The following is a 19,876-nucleotide window of genomic DNA, read 5'->3' as shown; positions in this document are numbered from 1 at the left end:
ATATTTTTCTTCTGATATTAGGTGGTTTTTAATCCATTAGTAAATTAGAACTTAGAGCTCACATTCCACCATGGGCCAGGGAATGAGGGGACCCTTAATTTAGAAGTGGTTTTACAACTCTATAACATGGAGTGGAATCATCTTCTTCACATTCCATGCCCCTTTGCTTTCTTTAAACCCTCATTTTCCACTGTCTTTTTAGCCAGTTACTGCCTATCTCTTTGGTTATATATCAACAGCTATTTGGCTGTTGTAACTTGGCTGAAAGAATTAGAGTTTTGTGTCCAAATAAGAGACATGATGGTTGTTTGTCATAAAATATAGGTTATGTTGAACAACAAAGCTGAAAGGAATGTATCAATCATATAATCCATATAGCTCATTTGTGCTCTCATGTGTGTGCTCTTTCCAAATTAAGTACAGTGACTTATCCAAGGTCACATAAAGAATTACTGGTACAGCCAAGACCAAAATGAAGATGCACTTACTTCCAGTTTAGAGAGCTCTCCAGTATTACCCATTGCCCCTCTGCCAAGCAGGTATAGACGAAGGAGTTTGAATAACTGCAAATGTCATTTTTCATCTTAATGGAAGGATCTTTTTCTTTATTTAATATTCAATAAATACTTGTTGAATGTTGACCATGTGCTAGTATTAACTTTAGGAGAAATTGCATTGCTGACCATGTTATCTTGTAAGTAAGTTGAGGAACGACAATGATTTTAGGATTGTTTGCCATTTTAGATTAATATATCTGTTGATGTCCATTTTAGGCATGCAGAAGGCTGACTATATATAGTAGGGCTGACATAGGGGTGGTTGTTGGGTTTTTGTTTTAAATGTAAATCTCTTTCCAGAACCCTGCACTTGTATTGAACTGATGGTGGGATTTCTTTAGCACAGAAAGTCAGGAAGTTGCTTTGCTAGGTTCCCACAGTCAAGTTGGCTGTCCCTTTGTGAGGGCCATTGCCCTGGGCTCTTTTTGACTTTCTGACGCTATCCCAGGCAGGTCCCAGAGGCAATGGTATACAAATGCTATATTGGTCACTGTGAAGTTATAGGAAAAGGTGAAGCCTACATATCAAGTACTATAGAATTCCATTTATTTAGGTCCTTCCTGGAGGAGGAGTCTTGGCTGGGACTAGAGGGGAGGCAGTTCCTTCCCACTTGATTGTGTTGTTGGCTGAATAATATGTAATGTGGCCACTGTTGTGTGAGAAGCAAAGGGAGCTTCTATTGTGAAGGAAAGAGGGCTGGGAGAGCCCTTCTTTTCCCAGCTGGGAAACCTCATACTTCATCCTGAATTTCCTGACTTGGAAGGGGGAAGGTGTTGGGCCCTTTTGGGACTATGGTGGTCAGTGTGGTTTTTTTCCCCCCTGACAAACAACAGTCGTTAGCTTTTGTTTTAATGCCTTTGGTCACCGATAGCCCAACTGTAGCCTCCACTTCTGTGAGAAGCCTGAGTAGGAAGCTCCATGAGTGAGAAGTTGGATGGCCACAGGCAGGGGCTGGAGCCTCAGTGCCATGTATCAGATCACATAGCCATGGCAGTGGGGGTATAAGGAGAGGGAAGGGGTGGAAGGAGAGGGAATGCGTGGAGGGAACCTGCCTGGGATGGTCTATGGTAGTGTTATGGGAGGGGAGCGAGTTTGGCTGGGATATGCCATTACCCCAAGCTGCTTTCCCTGATGGGAAGGAGGGGGTGAAAGTGGCTCTCATTCTGAACTGGGGATGAGCTGGTTGAATCCTAATTCTTCTTGAATCTGGCCTGTTTCCTCTTCCTTCTAGCAGAAAGAAGTCCAAGGGGAGATGCCTAATGGGAGTCTAATGTCCAGGGTTGACCATCCTACTAGGAACTGGGTAGAGCTAGGGCTATCCCAGGTCTTTAGGTCAGCTTTCTCTCCATCACTAGCCTCTCTGAGCACCAGAGGTGGCACTCTCTATCAGCTCTTCAACAATTCCCACACCATCTAGGGGCTTGGATATTGGTTTGTCTTTGGGCTATGGCAGGTCCTAATGTCAGTCAGTCTGCAGACAAGCACATATTGAGATCACCTGTGTGCCCAGCATTGAGCACAGTAGCCTGGAGGTTACAGAAAGGTCAAATAGCAGCTGCTTATTGCACTGTATGCCAGAAACTTAATATACACTATCTCATTTATTTCTCTAACAACCCCAAGATGTAGGTATTGTTAGATCACAATATTTTACAGAAAAGAAATGTGTATGCATGTAACCTATCCTGATGTCATGTGATTAGTAAGTGGTGGAGCCAGAATTTGAAAACATTTCAACTCCAAAGCCTTTGTTGCTGGTCACTGTACTAACTAGTGATCAGAAGTGAGATGCCTTGAAGGGAGTGAAATGGAGGGTGGTGCAAATTGAAGTATAAGACATTGCCATTCATTGGGAATTTGTGCTGGACACTGTGCTAAGTATAGGCATTAGTAATTCTTCATAATAGCTCCGGGGACCAGTACTATTATCCCCTTTTTATTGATGTGGAAATTGAGATTTAAGGAGTTCAGTGACTTGTCTAAGGTGACTCAGCTAGAGATGTGACAGTGAGGACTTGAACTCAGATTGGCCTGAGCTCCTGAATGCTATGCCTTACTTGCCCTAGAGGAGATTCTACTCACTAGAAGAAGAGTTTCAGGCTGATCTGTAGCCCTGCTCAGCAGTGCCTTTCTTGCCCCTGAGGTTCTGGCCTGGTGTCTGCATTTCCTTGAAGCCCCTCCTCACCTGCCCCTCTCAAACTCCTGTGAGCACTGGAGCCCTTGTATTGCTACCTCCCTGAAGGGCAAGTACTTTACTACCGAGTATACCCCTAGCCCTACTCAGGAGTTTTAAAAGGTCAAAGAATCTTTTCTAATAGGTGTCCTTTGAGGTGTATGGATTTTAAAGCACTTGGGCATTATTAAACCCTACTTCCCCATCTTTCCAGAGTCCCTTGCTACAACCCTAGATTAGAGACCAGAGGTTTTGGCCCTATTTGTTTGTTAGCTTTAGTTTTTCAAAGATTGTTCCTTTTTTTTTCTGAACTGGGGATAGATAACAAAAGTAAAAGATATTTTTGAATCAGATATTGTTTCATCCTAATGAAACATGAATGTAGAAAGTGAACACTTTCTAGCTCTCACTGCCCCAGTCCTACCTACTCCCCTCAAAACACCACCACCTGGGGCTGGGGATGTGGCTCAAGTGGTAGCGCGCTTGCCTGGCATGCATGCGGCCCGGGTTCGATCCTCAGCACCACATACAAACAAAGATGTTGTGTCCGCCAAAAACTAAAATATTAAAAAAAAATTCTCTCTTAAAAAAAAACAAACCCACCACCTATAACCATTTGGTGTGCATCTTTCCACTGTATTCTCCATGTACATTTTCCTTTTCTTGGATAGAAACAGAATCACCCTATAAAAATGCCTAAGTACTTGCTTTTCCTCTTGATATTATATGAACTTCTTTTATAATAAAATGTTTGTACATTATTTATATAATTTTAAAATTTAAGAGTAAAAAAATCATGAAGACTTGTCCCCATCATTAGTTTTCCACAATATTGTGTTTAATGGTTGCCTCGTATCCCCATGCACCATAAAAATAAATGAACAAAATAAAGGTATTTGTCCATCTACAACTAAAAAATAAATAAATAAAATAATATGGGCTGGGAAGTCAGGCAGACTCCTTGCTCTTATCACTTCCTAGTCTACCTCTTCAACTTCGCAGAGCCTCAGTTTCCTCCTATGTAAATTGGAATGAGGATGATATCTACCTCAGAGGGACACTGAGGATTATATGAGATAATATATGTAAAGTGCTCAGTGCCAGCACTCACAAAAGTCAGCAATTATTCAGTCCCCTTGGGACTTTTAAGCAATTATCCAGTCCCCTTAGGGCTCTTGTTTCTTGAGTGAAAATAATGCTTGCAGTTTCCTGATGCTCACAGTCACTATCCACAGTGGGATGAGTGCTGCTGAGAACAGTCTGGAAGCAGCGTGATCTTGTTCTAACTCTGATGATGGTTTTCATTCTAGTGTATTCTTCCTAATGCAGTTAATGCTGCAGAAGCAGAGAGGAAGCCAGAGGTCTCTGATTCCATCCCACCTCCCAGGAGATGGTGTAACGTAGTGGGCCCAAGTTAGGGCCCAGGAAGAGTGCTTCAAGAGGAAAGGTCCTGCTGATGTTACTCTCCCTAACTTGTACCCTGGACAGCCCCCCAATGTAGGCCCTTCTTCGCAAGGGGTGAAGATCTTTGAGGGCTTTGTTTAAATGAGCTGTTATAGGAAGAAGGAAATAACTTCCTTTCTGTCTGCTCTCAGACCCCAGTAAGGCCTGTGGCCATGGGATCCTGAGCCCTGTTCTGAGAAGGGAAGTACAGAGCCAGCTAGGCTTTGGATGGAGCTTTAGGTTAGCAGAGTCAAGGGCACTGGGCATCCTTATGGAGGGGAAAGATGACCCTGAAAGGACCACAGAGGTACACTTTGTTGAGACTAGCTTTGAAAGAGACTGGTCTACCCTCCCAACAATCCTCTCTCCATAAGAAAGACAAGAGGAGACAGTAATTTAGTTTGACCGACATTTATTGCTACCAAATTGCTTCTGTCTATCCCCTCAAATCTATACATAACCCCTTCCCCAAAGCTAACTTTTGCCAAAGTTCCTGGAAGTAGGTCAAGAAATGTGTCCACTAAGCAGGCAGTCCTAGATGTAGTGGGCACCGTTTGACTTGCACCAGGAATGGGCTATTCTGTGAGACTCAAGGCATAGATTTGCTACTGGGGACAAGGGAGGCCCCCAACAACATACTTTTATCACTTTCTGGGGCTCAGAGCACACCAAAATCATTAGTGAAGCAATGTAGGGACAGTGGACTTCCCAGTGTCACGCTTAGTGCTTTCTTTGCTTGGAAGGACCCATACAAGTGGCCAAGTCTGGACCCAGACCTGCACTGGCTGCTGCTGCTTTTTCTTTATCTTTCTTTTTTTCTTGGTGCTGGAAAGTGAGCCCATGGGCTCTCTACCACTGAGCTACATTCTCAGCCCTTTTTATTTTTTATTTTGAGACAGGGTCTAGCTAAGTTTCCTAGGCTGACCTCAAATTTGTGATCCTCCTGCCTCAGCCTCTTGAGTTGCTGGGACTACAGGTGTGTACACCCAGTTTTGCATCTGGCTTCTGAGGGGGCAGTTTTGCCCTTGGAAGTCAGATATGACCACCTGCCATCAGCCTTGTGGGAAATCTATTTGAGGAGGTCAAGAACAGAAGGGGGACACATACTGTATGAGGTATGGACTAAGCTGGATGAAGTTGAAGCTCAGCCTGAGTCCCATGGGAAGGTATAAAGTGGATGAGTAGGAGATTTCATTTGAAAGCCCCAGGACCCCTCCAACCCCCTTGGTAAGCTCCACTGTGTCCTGGGCCACAGGTAGCAGGAGAGCAGATATTTAAAGTCACTGAATGTCAGAGTTTTTAAGGTCCTCAGTGACTACTCATTCTAACCCTGATCAATCCTAAGCTTGGAGAGAGGAGGCACTTGGTTCAAGACTCATAGTGATTTGGGTCTGCTTTTTCTTCTATTAGGCTCAGGGTCTCTGTTCTAATGTCTAAGTCCTTGATCCACTTTTAGTTGAGTTTTGTGCAGGGTGAGAGATAGGGATTTAATTTCATTTTGCTACATGTGGATTTCTAGTTTTCCCAGAACCATTGTTGAAGAGGCTATCTTTCCTCCAGTGTATGTTTGTGGTGCCTTTGTCTAGTAAGTGAAATAAGCCAATCCCCCCAAAAAAACAAAGGCCAAGTGTTTTCTCTGATATGTGATGCTAATTCACAATGAGGGGGTGGGGTGGGGAGGGGACGAATAGAAGTTCATTGGATTAGACAAAGGGGAAAGAAGGGAAGGGAGGGGATGAGAATAGGAAAGACAGTGGAATGAACTGGACATTACTATCCTATGTGAATATATGATTACACAATCAATGTAATTCTACATCATGTACAACCAGAAGAATGAGAAGTTATACTCCATATATGTATAATATGTCCAAATGCATTCTACTATCATGTAGATAGTAGAACAAATAAAAAAGACTCATACTGATTTAGCCACCAAACCGCTATGAAGGTTAGGGAGAAGGGAAGTAGAAATGATACTTGCAGCTTTCTTCAAAACTTATTTAGGAACCTCTGGATTCATCTGTGATCAACTAGGGTCCTTTGAAACAGTCGACTTCTCTAGGAGTTTGAGACTTCTGAAACTCTGACTTGGTGCCCTTTTTAGGAGCAGCGTAACAAAGATGGATGGTGTGCGGATGAGGTGGGTTTAGGGGCCTTGGTGGTTAGGGACATTGGCAGGTCCCTTAGTGCCCTGTTTGCTGTTGATGGGGGTGTGGTACCAGGAGGGGCTGTGCTGTCAGTCGCTGGTGGAGGGAGGGAGGCTGGCAGAAGGGATTTGCCTCTAGGCAGCTCCATATCCACTCCAGTTGATCCTGTAGCGTCCTGGCCAGGCCTTTGACTGGGGAAGCAGGGCCAGGCTGGGCACCAGTCCTCTGGGCCCAGGTCATATAGGAGGCTGGGTCCATCTCTGTGGCCTTTGCAGCTCAGGCCCAGCCTTGGCCTGTGCCACCTCCACCTCAAGGTGCCCCGGTGAGGGAGAGGCTGTGCAGCTGTTCCTCAGTGCCTGCCAGCTCTGCCTCATCACGCCCACTCTCTGAGCCCTCAAAGCAGCCAGAGTCCCGAGGGATATCCACCTTGGGTTCTGACACTGTATGCACCACTGGTTCCTGGCTGCTCTCGGCGCCCTCTTCTGCCTCCTCACTGCCAGCTGCCAAGGATAAGGGAGGAAAATAGAATATGGGGGGGGGGGTTAGTCCTAAGATAGGGGATCAGAGGCTGCAAGGAGGCCCCTCATGGGGGTAGGGACCATGGGAAGTCTCCTGTAGGCACTTAGTTCCTCTGCTCCCTCAACTACTCCTGCCCTTCTTCTCACCATTTCCAGTTTTTTTCCAGGTCTGCTCTGCCCAGGAGATCAAGATCAAATGAGTCTTTGGCACTGAACTAGAGCCAGGCAACTTGGGCTTCAATCCTGGCTGTATTATTCAGCTTTAAGTCTTTGTATAAGTGCCCTACCTTCTCTGGCCTTAAGTCTTTCCTTTGATCCAAAAGGGAGCTGGGTCCAGTCACTCCTAAAACCCCTTTCCCCACAAACTTTCCCTGAAACTCAAATTCAAGTGGGGAAAGTTTCTAGTGCAGGGGGCACCAGGGCAGAGTATAGTCAAGGGCAGAACTAAGGCAAACCTTTGCTCTCCGGAATGCCAACTGGCAACTGTGCCTATCACCCCATTCCTAAAGCCACTCACTGTCATAGTCCAACAGCAGCTCTGCAGCTGTGAGCAGCTTGGCCCGGTGCTGTGGGTCCATGATGTTCAGCTCATTGAGGTGTGTCTCCCGCAGCTCCTTGAAGTCCTCCAGTGTCTGGTAGCCATTGAGCAGCAGGGTGGATGTGTGCTCCTGGGGGCAGAGGTAGGCCAGTGACATTGCTGCTTATAAGCTACCCCAGCCTAGAACCTCCCCTTTACACATGGCTGTTGATCTCCATCCCAGGGGCAACTGTGCCTCTCTTGCTCCTAGATACTAATGCAGGTCCAAGCTCAAACCTCCAGGCCAATGCGCTCCAGCAGCTCGTGCAGAGTCTTAGGTTTGGGCCTCTTGCCCTTGCTCTGTCGGCGGCTGGGGCGGGCAGGCCCCACAGCCTCCTCTGGCAGTACATCCACGTAGATGAATTTGAAAGAGCCCAGCTTGCCATTGAGCAGGCCCAGCCATGTGCCCACAGGTGGTTTTTCAATGATCTGGATCACATCTCCTTTCTGTGGGGGGAGAGGAGAAAGGAGGACAGGAGAGAGGAGTGCAGGAAAGAGGAGAGGGGGTCTTTTGGCCTCTGCTGATACTGTCCTGCCATGACTCAGTCCAGCCTCCTTTATGGCTGCAGTCTGTTAGGCTCTGAAGGGGCCCGGATGACAACCTTACCTGCAGTTTCAGTGAGTCGTGGTCATAGGGGCTGGGAGTGAAGTCGGTGTGGACTCGTGCCCGACCACAGAAGGGCCCTGTGTACTGGGAGGCAGATGGTTCCTCCCCGAAGCTGCCAGAGCCAGGGCTGGGGCTGCAGAGCTCGCTGCCTGCAGGAGATGGGGCAGGGAGGAGGCTCATCTTTGTCCCAGGAGAGCTGGGGCAGCGCCCAGCAGGTACCTCCCAGAGATCCTGCCTAGAAATCTCAAGGGTACATGCTGAGCAATCCTCACACTATAGGAGTAATTTGGAACTCATCACCTTGGCCACCCTGGAAAAGCACAGCTTTACCTCTGGGGCCTCAGATAATGAAGAGTTGACAATAGGAAGAGAAATGACTCACAGACCAAAGAATGGGTAAATTGGGAGGGCCTCTGGAGCCCAATTGGGCCAACACCTCAAGGAATAGATGAAGAAACCAGAGGCCAGATGGGCTAAGCGACCTGCCCAATGCCTCTCACCTTATACTTGACAGCACTGGGTCTGTTATACACCAGATCTCACTCCATTCCATCGCTTCTTACACCCAAGAAGCCACACCTTATGTTAATAATTTACTTTCTTTACTTAATAAGATTAAATATTTAGTTACAACGTCCCATGGAAACTCAGATGGGCACTTTCTTCCTGGAAGAGCAAAATGATGGGCATTTTAGATGGCTTTCAATTGGAGGGGGTGACAGGGAGGTGTCTGTGGAGGCACAGAAAGAATAGAAAACTTGGAATGGGACTAAGGGGCAAGAAAAGCAGTCTCTTGAGAGCTGCAGTCCAGAACCCACAGCCCTCCTCCAGGCAGGGCATCTTCTCTGGGTCAGATCCAAATTCTGTACTGGGTTACCTTGAGTGAGTCACTTAACCTCCCTGAGCCTCAGTTTCCACATCAATAAAGTGGCAAATAATAGTAGTGGTCCCATGAGGTTGTGAAGATTTAATGTGATGAGAGCTGAGGAAGTTCCCAACAGGCAGACAGTAAACATTTATCTCTCTTACCTCCCCTTCCCAGAGACCCATCTGCCTGGCCCTAACCCAGCTCTTTCTTGCAAGTTGGGCAGGTGTCCTCCCACCTCCCCTACTCACTCGTTGATGTCTGGCGGCTGAGCACTGGGAGTTCACGTTCTTCCTGCTCAGAAAAGGCCAAAGCCATCTTCTCAGGGCCAGGACTGTCCAGGATGCAGTCTGGAGATGTAGGGGAGGCTGAGCCCTCTTCCAGCGTGTCTCCCTGCAAGGACGTTAGGCAGAAAGCCCTCAGTGACCTGGCTGTGGTGCACACAGGCCCGACCTAAGTGCAGAGGAACTGGACCTGGGCTTGGCTCAAACTCCAGCTATGTTACCTATAGGGTCAGTGACACTCTCCAGCCCTAGTTTCCTCTTTGGTAAAAATGGGAATGGCAATCTTTATCCTGCCTACCTCACAGAATGAGGCTCACCAGTGTGCCCAGTGAACATGCTTTATCAGCTTCAAGTGCTCATGTAATGCTGAAAAGGCCAAGGGTGAACAAGCTTGGACTCAGGACTATTATAGCCCAGTCAAGCAAACAGTGGTGCTGGAGAGCAAACCTTTTGCCTGTGCTTCTATGAGCCAGGCCTGCCTGCCATTTCATTTTATCCTCACAGTGCCTCTAGAAGATAAGTGATATAGTTGGCTTGAGTTCACAGATGAAGAGTGACCTTGCCAAGATCCATGGGAACCCACAAGTATGTTGGCCTGACTCCAGAGCTCCTCCCATTTCACCACATCTCTGTGGTGCTGTTTAACAGCTGGCTCTCTGGGAATAAAAGCCCCAAGATTTGTCTATTCCCATACTGTAAATTCTCCCTACCATGGCCAACATCAAGCCACCATTGTGATGCCACTGGATGTGTTGCTTGAAGAAATAGTTATGTTACTTCTACTACACAGATACCATAGACACAAATATGAACAACACTGAGAGAGTAACAGGTAGTACTATGATTAGGAAGCGCTGAATTTTGAAGATTTATGGTATTGTTCTTGCTTTTTAAAATTTTTTTTTTAGTTGTTGATGGACCTTTATTTTATTTATTTCTATGTGGTGCTGAGAATCGAACCCAGTGCCTCACACATGTGAGGCAAGCACTCTACCACTGAGCCACGACCCCAGCCCTTGTTCTTGCCTTTAATAGAATTTATTTAATTGTAAATTTATATAATATTATTTTTCATAATGATCTAATTTAACAACTGGCTCACAAAATTCCTCACAATTTGAACAACTGCTCTCACAAGCCAATCTGAGCCAACTCTAGCACACCACTGCTTGGTACCTTTGGTAATAGCCACAAGCTTTTACAAGTTCCTTGGACTATGCTGCCCCACCATTATGTCACCTTCCTCCCTGGGCTGAATCCAACCTTCTCAATTTTCTCTATGAATGGTCTCAAACTTCATGATTGTTCGATTTACAATCTTTTGACTTTACAATGGCACCAATGCACTATGCATTCAGTGGAAACTGCACTTTGAATCTTGAATTTGGATCTTTTCTCAGGCTGGCACTATGCAGTCTGAACCTCTCTGGTGATGCTAAGCAGTGGCAGTGAGCCGCAGTTCCCAGTCAGCCATGAGATCATGAAGGGAAACAACTGACACTCGACTGTGTACTGTGTCGCTAAGCTCTGATTTTTTTTTAATTCTAGGGATTGAACTCAGGGGTATTCGACCACTGATCCACATCCCCAGCCCTTTTTAATATATTCTATTTAGAGACACGGCCTCATTGAGTTGCTTAGCACCTTGCCATTGTGAGGCTGGCTTTGAACTCGTGATCCTCCTGCCTCATTCTCCCGAGCCACTGAGATTACAGATGTGCACCACCCGGTTTTCAATGCATTTTTGACTTAATGATATTTTCAACTCACAGTTTATTAGGATGTAACCCCATCAAAAATTAAGTAGATCTATATTTTTCTCTATATCCTCCTATAATCAGGTCTTTCCAATCCCAGGGACTAATTCCAAGCAAAGCTTTGAGGTAGATGGATTTGCCTCAGGTCATCTCATGCCCCTTTCAGCTGCCCCTCCCCACAGGCCTACCTTTGCAGGAAGCTTCTATGCCTAGCCTAGCCTTTCATCCCTCCACAAACCTCAGCCCTTTCCTAGCCAGCCTCTTAGCCCCGAGGACTGCACTGCTACACTGTTCATGGCTGATTGTGAGATCTCCCTCCCATGTGCCCTTCCTCCAGGCCTGAATAGTTGCTGTCACCCCCTGCCAGAGCCAGCCTCTTTGGCTCCCCTCTCTTGGATCCCCAGGGCTCACCATCTCCTCTGATAAGGCCTTCACCATCATCTTGCCCATCTTCCTGTTCATGGTTCGGGAAATCACTGCCCTCCACTTCTTCCCCAGCTTTTTGCCACTCTTCCCAGCATCCTCTGGGATGGGGACACCGGAGTCATCTTCTGGAATCTGTAACAATAAAAGAGGAGGTGACCCTCTTTGGGCCCTGGTCTTGGAGTACAAAGAGATACTTTGGGTCACTGTAAAGGTGGGAAGGAGATAGGGTTTCTCCCATCTTTTTCCCCCTTAGCCCCAGCCCTGTCCTCAGTCCTATTAATTTGCTACTTCATTTCTTGTACAAAAGAATGCTGGCAGGTACTTGGGGCTTATAAGTTTGATGTTGGGCAGGTAGGTCTTCTGTGTCAAAGGATGCTTTGCAGGGCTGGGGTTGTAGCTCAGTGGTAGAGCACTTGCCTAGCATGTGTGAGGCACTGGGTTTGATCCTCAGCACCACATAAAAAGATAAATAAAATAAAGGCATTGTGTCCATCTTCAACTAAACTTTTTTTTTTTTAAAGGAGGCTTTGCCTGGACAATCCTATTATCTCCTTTTCCCTCTCCTCCCTCTCACCCCTATTTCTCCACCCACGGGTTTTAGACAGATCCCTCAAGGAAGTTCTGAAACTCACATTATCTTCCAGATTAAATTCCTTCTCGCTCACCACAGGGGAGCTGGGTTTGGATTTGGCAAAATCCTTGAAGCTGCTGGAGCGCTGAAGGGAAAGCTGGAAGAAACAGACATTTTGCAATCATTGGCACTAAAATGGCTGCCCCAGGACTGATATCTTCTCTCTCTCTCTCTCTCTCTCCCTCTCTCTCTCTCTCTCTCTCTCCTGACTGGTCAGAGCCACCTGTGCCCTAAAAGCCCAGGGCTAATGAGGTGAAGGGCCATGCTTCCTTTGAGCTATGTGACTTCATCCTATTCTTCACCTTGTCCCTGGCCACTGATCAAGTTCCTGACTCAGGAGCCTCAGATCTCAGTAAAGCCCCAGACTAAGCTCAACTTTCCACCAATAACTGAGTGAAAGAATGAATGGGTTTGAGTAAATGTGTACCTCAGCACATATGAGAACCTTACCACAAGTTAACTGAGTGCAAATTCCTCCCACACTCATTGGCTCTGGCCTTCATGCCCTGGGCCCACTCTGAGCCAGCTCTGCAACCCTAGTGATTGGGGTAAACATATTGGCCTCCTGCTCGATGAACTTGTCTCAGGAAGAGCAAGACCATCCCACCAGAAGCCAGAAAGACCTATTATTAGACTTTCTGGAAAAACCACAGTAGAAGCTCACTAATAGAAGGTGCCTATAAATTTAGAACATAAATGATTGGGGCTAATTTAGTTAAAGCAAGCTGCCATTTTTCTCTTTATTCATTTCAGTTTTTAAACTTAGCCACTCATGTGATGAGCTAGCAACTCTTGACTTTTGCCAAACACTTTTGTATTTGGACTTTAAGGCATGCCCTATTGTGTTGATGAGACTATTTTCAGGAAATGAGCTTTCTTAACTGTATGTACATGAATATGCTAAGATAGCAGCCAGAAACCAGGGCAAGACAGGTAAGGGGGGCAGGCCATAGACACAAGAAGTTGAGGCTGAGCCTGTATCAAGATAAACAGTCAAGACCAGAAGATATACACAGGAACCGGGGTTCACAGATGGCCAGACAGATAGCGCGGGATAGACTGCAGACACCCAAGATAAGGACTTGAGGAACCAAAGCCCCAAACCCACACAAAACTAAAGGTTTCACATCCTCTTTCCTACTAAATGAGGGTATATGTGTCCAGTGGTAAGCCCCTAGGGCAGAGCAATATCACCTGCCCCCCAACACATGCATAATTTGTCCCAACTCCTGGGGACAAGAATATAGCTGTCTAGTATTTTGCTAGTCTTGACCAAAGCTGCCAACAATCCAGCATCAGGAACCACACATTCCTAGAGGTAACTGACCAGAAACTAGGTCAGTGGTCAGGTCAAGCAGACTCTAGAAGGATCAGGACCTCATGGGTGGGGCGTCTGCAGCCTCAGTCAGAAAGCCTCCTCTGTACTACCTTGGGGACCCAGAAAAGGGGACTATGAGTGGATATAGAGAGGGGGAAACATGACCATGGGGTGACTGCTGTGGTTCTCATACATTAGCTCCATTCTCCTTCCCAGGTTTTCCCCTGCCATTATTCATTCCTCCTTTTCTCCCTTTCTTTCCCCTCTCTCCTCCACCTTCCATTTATTTCCTCCTCTTGTATGGTAGGATGCAGCTGCCTGGATAACTTCCTCCTCTTAGTGCATGGAAAAGAGGGAACAGAGAGAGGGGTGGGCCCAAGGAGGGCAGGCTGGCCAGCTATTTATAGGCAGATGGGACCTATTGTGACCTTCCCTTCACCACCCTTTAGCCTGATCTGCAGATCAGGAGGCTAAGAGTAGCCCCTTAAGCCCCAGGGACTGGTGAGGCTGGAAAGCAAGCAGGAGGGCAGGCCTGGGGCCGGAAGTAGGCTTTGTTAGGGAAGAGTAAACTCATGGCTCGGCTGCCCTCTAATCGCAGCTCTTTCCCCAGGCCTTTTCCTGTCATTAATCTGCGGTCTGGGGGCTGGGAGAAGGTAACTTTGGCTCATGGGCCCCTCTGTCCCAGATTTAGCCCAAAGCAGGAGGAGATAATCCAAAAGGGCCATGAAGTTGTTGCTGGTGCTTGGGCCCAGCTGGCCACTTTTCAGTCTGGTGAGATGGAAAGGACTAGCACAAGTTCTTTGGGTGATCAAAAGTGAGGACCAATCAGGATAGCCTTTTTCTAGGACTACTTCTAACCTCAAGGGTAGCTCCAATATCCCGACTACCTTTCAGTGACCCCAGGGTGTATCCCACCCCACCCTGGGATGACTTGAAATTCCTAAGCCCATTTGAGTTTTCTGCCTGGCCTTCCTTTGGGGCAAGACTTGCTGGGAGTCATGGATATAGGAGAGGTGGTACCCCCTTTTCAAGTCCAAGGGGAGCATGTTGGGACTCTTGGAAAAAGCTACATTTCTGGCATCAGATATTGATGAGTTCAATTTTGGGATGTGTGACCTTAGGCAACTTCTTTAACCTTTCAGAACCGCAGTTTCTTCATTTGGTGTCAGATGGCAAGGCTTCACATCTGACCAGCTGTGTAAAGCTGGATAAGTTACTTAACTTCTCTAGGCTGCTGTTTCCTCATCAGTTATATGAAGCCCAAAGCATCTACCTTAGCTTAGTCTTTTGTGTGAGCCACCTCTAGACTCTTATCCTGGGCATTTCTTCACCTAGAATACTCAGCCTTTCTTTCTGCCAACCATAGTTTCTCTCCTCCTTCAAATTCCAGTTTAACTGGAAACAATCCAGATGCCCATCAAATGCTGATAAGATAGATTGATTGCAGCAGACTCACTGAAGAGAATAGTACCCAGCAATGAGACAGTACAACTATCCCCAACACATGGATGAGTCTCACCAATACACTCTTGAACAAAAGAGGCCACCCCCCAAAGAGTATATATGCAAATATTTCAGTGGCTACACAAAGTTCAAAACCCAGGAGAACATACTTATGCTGTTGGAAGTCAGGGAAATAGTTACCCTTGGGGAAAGGGGTCATTTAGCAACAGGCAGGGCATGGGAGAAGTTTCTGGACTTTTGGAAATGTTTTGTTTCTTGATCTGGGTGCTGACTACATGGGGATGGTCACTTTATGGATACTCATTGAGTGATGCATTTATGATTTATGCACTTCTCTGTATGGCAGAGAAGTATTTAAAAAAAGGATTTTCCACTCCACTTTATTTTTATTTATTTGTTTTGCAGCGATGGGGATGAAATCCAGGGCCTTGAATATGCTAGGCAAGAGTTCTACCACTGAGTTACATCCCCATCACACAATCACTGTCTTGGGATCACTCCAACCCAAAGACAGAAGCGACTGATGCAATGCTGACAGTAGGTGGTATTTGAACGGAGTCACCAGGGAAGCCAATGGGAGCATGGCAGTGGAAGGGCTCAGGATGGCTTCATGGAGGAGTTGTATTTGAGCTGGGCCAGTGGGGGTAGGGTGTCTCTAGATGAAGCTAGGAAGGGTTTGAACAAGAGTCAGAGACAGAGGGACATTCCAAGCATGGTGATGGAAAGGTGGGTATGCCAGTGTCTGTGGTGGGAGGTGGAGCAGAAAAGTTTACAGAAGGCCTTTGCAGCCATGCCCAGGAACTTGGGTGTTATCCTGTGGGCAATGAGAAGCTATTGCTTGAATATCCTTTATTGAAAATGTTTGGGATCAGAAGTATTTCAATTTTTTTTTCAGATCTTGTAATATTCGCATGTACATAATATATCTTGGGGATGGGACATAATACAAATACAAAGTTCATTTATGTTTCACATACAACTTATACATTTAGCCTGAAGGTAATTTTAGACAATCCTTTTAGTGTGCTTGCGTTTTGACTGTAACCTATCACATGAGGTCGGGTGTGGAATTTTCCATTTGTGGTATCGTGTAAGCATTCAAAAAAAAAAAGTTTCAGATTTTGGAGCATTTCAGATTTCCAGATTAGGGATGCTCAACTTGTACTGAAAATATGAAGCACATGCTGGTGCGGATGTCATGTTAAGGGTGTGCTGTGGCAAGGGAGCCACTGTGGAATAGTATGCTGAGATTGGAGGATATGGGGGCAGAAAGAGACTGGAAGGAAGAACCAACTAAATACTCAAACAGGAGTCTAAATCCCTCTCCATTTTCCTGGTGGTAGTTCTGGGAGTTGGTGAAAATTGAAGGTATGTTGGGGAAGGGCCATTCTTAGGGGAAGCTAGTCCAGGATAAATCCCTTTCTGCTTCCTATACCCTAATACTGGCCTTTGAATGAAGTTAGATCAAAGAACTAGAAAGAGGTGAAAGTCTCCTAAGGGCAGCTAAATGATATGTCCTTTGACCCTGGGGCCTCCCCAGTCCTTCATAATTTATAGTGGATGCCATGTCCTTGCCCTCCCATCCAGGAGGGCCTATTCCCGCCTCTGCTCTGTAGGTTGGAAAGCCACTCCTATTGGTGTGCTGAAACTTTTATGTCCCTCAGACTCCCTTAGTGCTTTTGAGATCAGTAGGGGGGAAAAAGCATGGAGAGAGAAAAGGGCTCAGACTCTGAAGTCAGACAAATTTTGGCTTAAATCCTGATCTGCCATTTACTGGGAGTGTGGCCTTCAGCAAGTTCTTCCATCTCTTTGAGTTTTGGGTATGAAATAAGGATAATGACAATATCTGCCCCTCCTCACAAAGTTGTAGTGAGGAGTCAGCACAGTTCTTGACATCTATGGAACCTTCCCTCAGTGGTGGCTCTTTGTGTTATTAAGTCTTGTTTCTACCACTTCAGGGCTGGGACCATGGCCTGTTCTTTGCAGTGTGCTTCCTACCTCTGCCCATGCCAAAACACGCACCCTCTCCTGGGCATTGAACACATGTGACAGAGTACTCTCACAGCTATTTTTCTAGCTGACTTATTCTACCTCGTGAGGTAGGCAGACCAGAAGTTATCCTCCTTTTCAAAGATGAGAAACTGAAGCCCCAAAGAAGTCAATGAACTGTCCAAGGTCCTCCAGCTAAAGAGTGGCAAGATTCTAACTCTACTTTCTTGTCCCCTGCTGGGCACATTCTCCATTTTGTAGGCCCAAGACAGGAGAGGGGTAGGGAGAAAGGGGGGATGGAGGTGGGGAGGGAGGAAGGGAGGGAGGTGGGGAGGGAGGGAGAGAGAGACCTTCCTTGCCTTTAAGTCTTCCCTCTACCATATCACCTCAGTCTCCAGAGGGAAGAGGCTTGACTATAGTCATCATGCATGCATGATGGAGCCAATTCACTGCCTCCAGGCCTGTGGAAGATGCTGTATCTTCATTCTGGAAGTTTGGCTTTTCTAAGGCCATTTTCACAGTATGGGCCTGGAGCATGTGCAGGCAAGCTCATCTTGTCTCTGGAAGCTGGCACAGGATATGGTAGGGTTAGGGTAGGGTTTGCCTACACTCCCCTAAAGGACATCAACCACAGAGTGCCACATGGGCCTTGCTTCCCCTGGAAGTGGCCTGTGAGCAATTTCAGAGGCCCACCTGTCAAACACAGAAAATTGATAATTAAAGCTGAAAAAAAAAAGGGGGGATTTCTGGTTTCCATGTGTCACTAGGTACCTTTGCCTGATGTGGCACAGGGTCCCAGTGTCAAAGTGTCAGCTCTTTCTCAGACTCTTTCCTCCAGTTCACTGTGGTTTGGGGCCTAGCAGTGTCTATAGTGCAGTCTTTGCTTCCCATCCCCATCAGCCAGAGAACAAGGGGAAGTGGCCCCGCTTGCTAAGGAGTGGCAGCCAATGGCAGGCCTGCTGGGACTAGCACTGTGTGAGGTTGGGGGGGGTGACAGGTCCCGTGTGAAAATTCAAGAATCTCCCCTCCCCCCTACCACCACTGCAACCTTAGAGAAGCAGCTGGGGTGGGGAGAATACAGCCGGAAGTGGCAGCCACCCAGGACCTGAGAGATGGAACAGGATGCACACCCCAGTGCCCTGAGGCTCAGTCTCAGCTGTCTCAGCCTCTGACTGGGAACTGTTTCCCTGAAAAAGGGGGCTCCCCCATAGTGCACCTGGGCTGAGCTCCAGGGAAAACTGGCAGGGTACAATGAGGACATGCAGGACGCAGACGTAGGCCTGGAAGCCTCTTGGACCTGATTCAGGCCTACTTTGGAAGGGTCCGACAGTCCCATTGGAATGTACAGTATGTACTTTCTGATTGCCTGGGAGAATCCTACAATCAAATCCATTCTCAGATCCAACCAGAGAAACCTAGATCTGGCAGAGCCTTCAAGGAATCTTCCAGTTGGGCATCTGCCCCAGAAGACCATGAACACTTCAGTCATCCATGAAACTGCTTTCCTTCCTAGCCTTTGAAACCCTCCCCCCACCTAATTTTTCTTCTTCAACTATCACCATCTCACCAGCTCCATTTCTCATTCCTCACATTTTTCCCCATGTGGGAAGAACCTGTACAGTGCCCCATATCCCATTTGCAGTTTGGGAGGCCCTTTTCCTGAGTCCGGGTCATCTCAGGCCCCTCTCCAGTGGCCTGGGGAGCTGCAACAAAGCTGAGTCCAGTGGTCAGGTTCTGGGCCTTGGTCAAACGGAGGGATCCTGGGGGCATTTTGGCTGTGTGGCCCAGTGGGGTCCATCTTGGCTTTGAGATGGCTCCTGAAAGGCCACACTTGGGCGGAAGAGGTAGCAGGACCAGTACAGGGGATCGACAATTAAGTACAATCTTAGGAATCAACTTGAGCATTGTACTTTGTAATTCTTGAATTCTAGTCTAGGATTCTGGTCTCCAATATTAATTCTTTATCCATCTTGCTAGGGTTGAATTCTATCTCTATTCTAAGAGTCTATCCTGTGGCTTTGTCTCTCTAGGATTTTGAAAATCTCTCTTGTACTTCTGTTACTCCAGTAACTTTTGGGCCCCTAGGAGAATGGGCCTCACCTATGAGCTCAACATATGGCCTTTTTGGCTCTTCTCACTTCTACAAGTCTTGAAAGGGACAGGAGAGAGCAAAGGAGGGAAGGAAAAAGTGAGTTTCCAAAGATGCTCCTTACCTTTTTCTTCTGAGTGGGTTCCTTCTCGCTGGCATTAGAGGGCTTGCGGCGCAACATGGTCCTCCCCCAGGTGAGACTCCTTCCCTGATCTCCTAGGTGTCAAGATGCAGAGGTCTCTTGCTCTGCCTCACCAACACTGTCCAGAAGGCACTGCATGGACCGAGCCTCTGGCTGCCACTCCGACTGCAGCAGTGGCAGCTTGGGGGTGCGGGCCATGGACACCCAGCAGCACAGCATACAGGAAGCCCTGCCACGTGACCTGCTCTTACAGCAATCGCAGCCCCTGCTGGCCCCTAGGGAGGAAGGAAGTCCCAACTTCAGTCTCCAGAGATTCTGATGCAGACAGCTCTTGGGTTGAACAATTGGAAAAAAGCCCCTACTCTGTTGTCTCATGTCAATCATTACCAGTCCTTCTGCTCTATCTCCCAAGAAGTGACAATCAACATTGAGATATGCGGCCTACTCAAGCCCTATACTCACTGATTAGAATCCAGCAAGTGGAAGGTGGACTCACTCTCTGCTTGTTGGGTCAATGATCCTGGTCAATTGCATCTCCTAAGCCATCACCATTACTACCACCACAGTCACCCCAATGTCTATGATCACTGCCATCTACTCCTATCAACATTCATCACCAGAGTCATCAACCTGACAACCATCACCCTCACAACCATGATCCCTGCAGTTATCCCCACTGCCATCAGCACACCTACGGCCATCATCACTACAGCAATCATCTCCACAAGTCAACATCCCTCAGCTTTCATCTCTACAGTCATCGCTGTTGCCTCTATCACATTTACAGCTGTCACCCTTACAGATATTATAGTCAGTCAACCCCATGATGCTCTCACCCCTACAACCATCATCACCTCCCTCAGCCATCACCCCCACAGTCATCATC

General features: G+C 47.1%; 1 protein-coding gene across 1 annotated transcript; it reads right to left on the bottom strand.

Annotated features, from left to right (window-relative positions):
* Positions 1–4,568: 4,568 nt before the first annotated feature.
* Sash3 (SAM and SH3 domain containing 3) lies at positions 4,569–19,202 on the bottom strand. The gene is made up of 8 exons (XM_027940042.2): positions 18,973–19,202; positions 11,990–12,085; positions 11,343–11,489; positions 9,142–9,283; positions 8,026–8,174; positions 7,656–7,865; positions 7,359–7,509; positions 4,569–6,823 (listed from the first exon to the last, which is right to left on the bottom strand). Exons 1-8 carry the CDS (start codon positions 19,027–19,029, stop codon positions 6,633–6,635), a joined length of 1,143 nt encoding a protein of 380 aa, XP_027795843.1. The 5' UTR covers positions 19,030–19,202; the 3' UTR covers positions 4,569–6,632.
* Between the last annotated feature and the right edge of the window lie 674 nt (positions 19,203–19,876).

The sequence above is a fragment of the Marmota flaviventris genome, chromosome X, assembly GCF_047511675.1.
Source record: "Marmota flaviventris isolate mMarFla1 chromosome X, mMarFla1.hap1, whole genome shotgun sequence".
NCBI classification, from domain to species: Eukaryota; Metazoa; Chordata; class Mammalia; order Rodentia; family Sciuridae; genus Marmota; species Marmota flaviventris.
This window is presented reverse-complemented; position numbering and strand designations above follow the sequence as displayed.

What these genes read in the sequence shown, in the direction of transcription:
- Sash3 (XM_027940042.2), bottom strand. Translation starts at nt 19,029, where the DNA reads ATGTTGCGCCGCAAGCCCTCTAATGCCAGCGAGAAGGAACCCACTCAG. An exon ending in CAGCCGCCAGACATCAACGA is followed by an intron (nt 8,175 to 9,141) that starts GTGAGTAGGGGA and finishes CATCTCCTGCAG; the next exon opens with GCAGCGAGCTCTGCAGCCCC. An exon ending in GCTGCTGTTGGACTATGACA is followed by an intron (nt 6,824 to 7,358) that starts GTGAGTGGCTTT and finishes TATCCTTGGCAG; the next exon opens with CTGGCAGTGAGGAGGCAGAA.